The sequence below is a fragment of the Thunnus maccoyii genome, chromosome 13, assembly GCF_910596095.1.
Source record: "Thunnus maccoyii chromosome 13, fThuMac1.1, whole genome shotgun sequence".
NCBI lineage: Eukaryota > Metazoa > Chordata > Actinopteri > Scombriformes > Scombridae > Thunnus > Thunnus maccoyii.
In genome coordinates, this window is record NC_056545.1 from 17,103,517 (window position 1) to 17,109,324 (window position 5,808).

The 5,808-nt window shown below is 39.7% G+C and overlaps 1 protein-coding gene across 2 annotated transcripts; it reads right to left on the reverse strand.

Moving 5' to 3' along the window:
• Positions 1 to 403: 403 nt before the first annotated feature.
• Positions 404 to 5,588, reverse strand: alg5 (ALG5 dolichyl-phosphate beta-glucosyltransferase). 2 transcript variants are annotated; one of them, XR_006099608.1, is made up of 11 exons: positions 5,250 to 5,588; positions 4,501 to 4,669; positions 3,888 to 3,934; positions 3,468 to 3,536; positions 3,261 to 3,353; positions 3,053 to 3,166; positions 2,881 to 2,940; positions 2,635 to 2,786; positions 1,517 to 1,602; positions 856 to 1,036; positions 404 to 693 (listed from the first exon to the last, which is right to left on the reverse strand). XR_006099608.1 is itself a non-coding variant. In XM_042431229.1 (10 exons), the coding sequence occupies exons 1-10, from the start codon at positions 5,310 to 5,312 to the stop codon at positions 921 to 923; spliced, it is 969 nt and encodes a 322-aa protein (XP_042287163.1). In that variant the 5' UTR covers positions 5,313 to 5,588; the 3' UTR covers positions 404 to 920. The 2 variants fall into 2 exon arrangements, 1 of the variants encoding a protein (XP_042287163.1); XM_042431229.1 differs by having other exon boundaries at positions 404 to 1,036.
• Between the last annotated feature and the right edge of the window lie 220 nt (positions 5,589 to 5,808).

The following is a 5,808-nucleotide window of genomic DNA, read 5'->3' on the forward strand; positions in this document are numbered from 1 at the left end:
CAAGATCGTATACATGTACAGGATGAGGTTTTGAGTGTGACCAAGCAAAGAGACAGGAAGCTGATTGAAAGAATATCAGATTGAAAACAACAAAATCTTTAAATGTTAAATACTGTAAAAAAATTGTGCAATTCAAGTCAATCCTAAAATATATTTTGAGCTCCGCGTGAAACCACTGGTTCAATCCTGCTTTTTTTTTTTACAAACAAGGAAAATCAGATCTCTTCTTCAGTTTTAAGATTCAGAAAAAGACGTCATGCTTTGACTGCTATAATTCCTCCTTAACCTGCCTCAGCAGATGTCTATTAGCTCAGGATTAAGTGGTCAACAACTCTGCAACAAAGCTTTTAACAAAAACAAAACATTGTTAGTAGAATGATAATGATTTCCAGATCATAAATCATTGACATTATTTTTTTTTTTATTTTGGTTCAAGTCATACAGCACACCAACTCACAGTCAAGTTACCTTAAAAATACAATCCCTCCCTTTATAATAATAACATTCATTCTACCTTCCTGAATCAGAAAAGACAAAGATGATCAGATCCTCCACATTTTACTACAAGACTTTCTCACTGATTGGCCACAATATAAACAATAAGTAACTTAGTACACGGATCAGTCATACAGGCCTTCTGTAAGCCGTGGCGACAGAAACGTTCGCGTAACGGTGGCCATCACAAGCCGATATCTGAATGAAAAAAAAAAAGAAAGGCAGGATCATGAGGAACTTGCAACCGTGTCGTTACTTCACATCCAGAGGCAACATCTGGAGAGCAATGGATGTGAAATACTCTACTTTGTTCTTTTGTCGTTGATTACAGTGAATGACGTACACAGCCGCGAATCCCACCTCATCCAAAGGTTTGACGGCCCGATCATAGGCTGTCTCTATGATACGAGGGCTCATCTGATTGGCTAGTCAGTCTTATGTGGTGACTGCAGCTTCCAGGCCCCGGTGATGTATCGCAGGCGAATGAAAATCAGGTCTCGTCCCATCTGCAGCCAGCTCCAAAACGGGACCAGCTTGGACCCTGGCAGAGCAAAACGCACAGGCACTTAATTCTCAACTGATGCTTTTACTGTGCAAATGGAAGTGGAAATATGCCAGTTTGCTGACATTTACTGCTGTTAGGCCATTCAGTAACTCCATCAGAAAAGTCTTTATCACAGCAGCACTGAGTAAGCTTAGGTAAGTAGTTGGAAGACAGATGCTTTATGAATCTCAGGCCAGGAAGTGGAGGAGCATCAAAGAAAGCAACACTCACACGGTAAATATTTGACAGTCAAAAACAAGAAGAAGCAAGTAAAACAAATTAAGAAGAAGAAAATAATCTTTGAAAGGATGAACACCTACATAGATTAACGAGTGATAACATCTAAAATATGCGATCATTGGCAAAATGTTAAGGAATGACTGGAAGAAATAAAACAGCAAACATATCCAACAGACATATTTATAGAACTAAGGATAAGTGGCATCGTGGGTGGACAAATGTCCATGAAATACATACCTTCTATTTCAGTCCAGTTGACTGCCACCTCTGCTATGGGGATTTTGAAACACTGGGCAATATACAGGAGCTCCACATCAAAAGCCCTGTGAGAGGAAAGAGAAAAGTGCACAACATTGGCCGAATCACTACAACTGAGTGCAGAACATCAGTACTTTTTTTTTTTGGTAAGGACCAAAATATTGAGTACTGAAGAATCTCAAAAGCTGCCATTGAATGTTTAGTCAGACTCTTAATCTTGTTTACTCATTCTTTGACTAGATAGCTCCTGACTCCAATCAGAATGTTTAGGCAAGAAAATCTTTATTTATCTAATTACAAGATTATTTTATTCAGAAAAAGGTTATTGTGAAACTGCTTGTGTTCAGATATTAAACATTTAAGAAGGATGGTTTGTTTTTACTTCATGAAAAACAGGATTGCAGAAAAAAACATGTTTATACAGTATTATATCAAAAAAGGTCTTGTTTTTGCTATTGAGGCAGCATATTACTATCACTAAATGTGATAATTCCCAGCACATTATAGTCATAACAAGCTTCATCAGACAATATTTAAGCCCCTTCACACCTATAGTCTACACACACAGGTGTTTTTTCTTGTGTTGGATGATTAGACCTCTCCTCATGATTGTGTGGGCGTGTACAAACTGGGCTTGACTGACATCTCCCTCTCTCCTGTCAGTTTTATTGCCCCTGTTAGGGCGGGACAACTTACCCTGTGATCATTCTTATTGGTCCACAGGAGTTTTGTGACTTTATGGAATTCCAAGCATAGCTCATGACTACGTTTTATTAGCAGGAGTAACTGAAAACACCTGTGTGGATGTGCACTGCCTTTAAACCAGCACTTCATTATTCAATTACTGAAATAACTGAAAATTATTCAAGCACCAGTTAGCTGGTTGCACTTTTAGAAACATGTTTCTTAAAACCTGTTTCAAGAAGCCATTTTTAAACCATCTCTTAGTTTCAGTATGAAAACTTGTGATTGGCATATTATTTTTTTAACATCATACAGGTTAATTGTACATTTTTTAAGCACAAAGGCACATGACAGCCATTACTGCGGCATCACATTGAAGCTTTAAGTGTCCGTGGTGGAAAGCAAGTCCTTACCATCGCTCTACATGGAGAGAAGAGAAGGTCTTGAGCGCAGCCTCACGTGTGAAAAGCTTGAAGCCGCACTGTGTGTCCTTGATCCCTCTCACACAAAAGAACCACACCAGGAAGTGAAAGCCATACATAAGGAATGTACGAAACATGGATCGCTGTGGCACAGACACGACAGTGGTCACTTAATGTTTAAACAGGCATAGTCTACAATACTCCGGTGTCCAAGCAGACAAAAAGACCGACAATTACCTGAGCTACTGAGTCTTTCTCCAGGTGAGCTCTGGAACCACAGGCGATTGCCATATTCTCCTGCATAGACAGACGGGCATGTTTAGGATGGTCACACTCGTACCGCCCTCTCTTAATACATTATACATGAGGATATGTGAGACAGAACAACAAAAACAGAGCACCACCACACCGGTTTAGGACTGAGGTCATTAAGGCCAGCTTCAACTTTTTCAATGTCAGAAAACTTTGTGGCTCCGTCAGCATCTGCCATCAGAATGACTTTCCCTCTGGAGCTCAGAGTTCCCTTTAAAAGAGACAAACAAAACTTACAAATGTTATATCAACAGGAAGTGCACAGCATACTGTTGCACACATGGTTTTGACATCTACGATCTCACCATCCGCACGGCCCCTCCTTTCCCCCTGTTCTTCACCAGCGTCAGGACCCGCACTTTATCTGCACCGTACTTCCTTGTGTAGCGCAAAGCAACCTGGCAGCACATCACAAAACAAATTTCTGTTGGTATCACTTTGAAATACTTAGCTGAGAAAAAAAGCGAGTGGGGCAAAAATAGAACTCTTGGGAAAATATTTCCAAAAATTACCTCTGTGGTTTTGTCTTTGCTGCCATCGTCAACCACAATGACCTCATAGGTAAAAGAGGGGTGCTGTTTCTGCAGTAAGGAAACAACAGGAGGGATTTGTATCACACAAGGCACTTTTCCAGTTAAATGCTGCCACCTACTGGCACCTTTGAGAATAACAGATACAGTCATAAGCTTGTTTTGTTGACCATCTCGGCATTCAGAGGATGCTCCACTCTGTTGAAACTGTTTCCCTTTGTTGGTCATTGATTTCATCATTCTTTTTTTTTGGCATTACATGTGTTTATTATAGCAACAGTGGAGAAATGATAGGAAATGAGAGAGAGAGAGAGATGGGGCGTGCCGTTTTCATCATTCTTTTATCAAACTACTATGATTAAGATTGAATTTAGTACTGCCCATTTGAGGTTGAGTACTTACAGGTCTATTTTCCAAGTACTCCATAGCTTCATCTAACATCACAGGCACTGAAAATGACACACAATCACACACATATTAGAATCTTACTTACTTACTCAATTGATGGTGCAGAATTTATCATTCAACACAGAGTAAACTGTGTTTCATTCAACTGCTCAATGAGAAAATTAAAATATTAGGTCTTTAAAACACAGACTTATACATTCTATACATGTCCTGTAAAACATGGTAAACATGGCTTTTAACAGCTTACTGTATCTGCAGACATCAACAGCAAATGTCACTGTCACTGAAATGATCAGTCAATGAATGAATTGGTCTATTGACAGAGAAATAATCTTGTAAGCAAAAATGCCAAAAATGTACTACTTGTGGCTTCTCAAATGTGAATAATTACTGGGTTTTTTTGTCCTTTCCTTTAGGAAACTGAGTATCTTTTGGTTATATATTAATGGACAAAACAAGGAATCTGAATATGTCAACTTGGGCTTAGGGAAATAGTGAGAACAATTTTTCAATATTTCTCGATAATGAAAAGTTGCAACACTGTCATCAAGTTACTGTGCAGACGTTCCAGACAGAAACCTGGGTTTACCCTCCCCTAATCACTCACTTCTGAGCTCCTCGTTATACGCCGGGATCACCACAGAGAGGTCTCTGGAGTGGGGATCATGCAGACTGGGGAAGAGCTCTTTCTCTCCTGTGTCGGTGAGGAAGTATTTCTCCTTCTCGTGGCGTGTCAGGTTCACCATCCCGGCAGTGACGTGTGCTATTACAAGCACCTGAAAGGGAAGAAAAATGAGAATGGCACTCCGGTTACTCTTGCCGTCAGGTATATTTTACAGTTTTTAAACATAGATATATGAACTTAAAAAAAAAAAGAAAAAGAAATGGATACAAGAAATATGCTTGATTGCATGTAATCTTTACAACTATTTATATAATGTGTAATATCTTCAGTAACTAAACCTGTATGACACAACTTCCATTGAGGCCTATAATGTAGCAGAGCAGAGGCACAGCAGTCATGATTTGGGGCAAGAACTTTTGGTGTCGTTATCCTGTGTTGTGCTTCAATTTAATACTTTATCTTTTTCTCAGTTTTAACTTCTGAGAATTTGGTTTTTCACCTTTCTTTTGCTGCTTTGGAGCATTTCCCCCTCAGAATACACAACTTAATTTAAGTGTTTATAAACGGAAGCAATGCAAAAAGGAAGTGTCATAAAATCAAGGTAAGGTATAGGATGAATAAGACTCTAGTTCACAATTGCCTAAAGGTTTCTTACATAGAAAACACTTGCTACAAGAAGCTTCAACAACTCTCTGACAACACAATATTTACTCAACATTGTAATTACTTACCACAATCAAAGCTAGAGCTGCCAACGCGACCAAGGCTTGTACTATTTCACAGAGACAATCCATTTTCCATGAGTTTCCCTGCAATCACTGACAGCCCACCAGTCAAAGCGGCTAGCTTGAGAGCTAGCTTGTTTCCTCTTTGCTTTCCTCCGTGTCCCACAGCCGGTGGTCGGACTTTCCAGAAAATTAATGAAAATACAAGCTTACAGGACTGATTAGAAAGCGAGACACTAAATGAGAGTCCTTATATCTCCATTACTCTGTGGGCTGTTCAGGGAACTCCACTTCCAATCACAAGTGAACACAACGGCGACGCGGAAGTGGAAGTGACTCTTCTCGCGACACATCATCAGTTTGAGGCAAGAGAGCAGCGAGCAGCCCGCAGTGACGCACGTGCTGCCACCTAGTGGACAGGAGTTGAAACGACAGCAAGAACTCAATTGTAGTATGTGTAACTGAGGAGACAATTTATTAAACTTTGATAGATGAAACATGGAATAACTTTCACACAGTAGCAAACATTGTGGCATGCATAAAAGGCTCATGTGCAATTAATGAC

Excerpts from the sequence above, each read along its gene's own strand:
- alg5 (XM_042431229.1), bottom strand. The coding sequence starts at position 5,312 with ATGGATTGTCTCTGTGAAATAGTACAAGCCTTGGTCGCGTTGGCAGCT. Across the intron at positions 3,354-3,467 it reads GCAAAGACAAAACCACAGAG|GTTGCTTTGCGCTACACAAG; the intron begins GTAATTTTTGGA and ends ATGTGCTGCCAG. Across the intron at positions 2,941-3,052 it reads ATGACCTCAGTCCTAAACCG|GAGAATATGGCAATCGCCTG; the intron begins GTGTGGTGGTGC and ends CTGTCTATGCAG.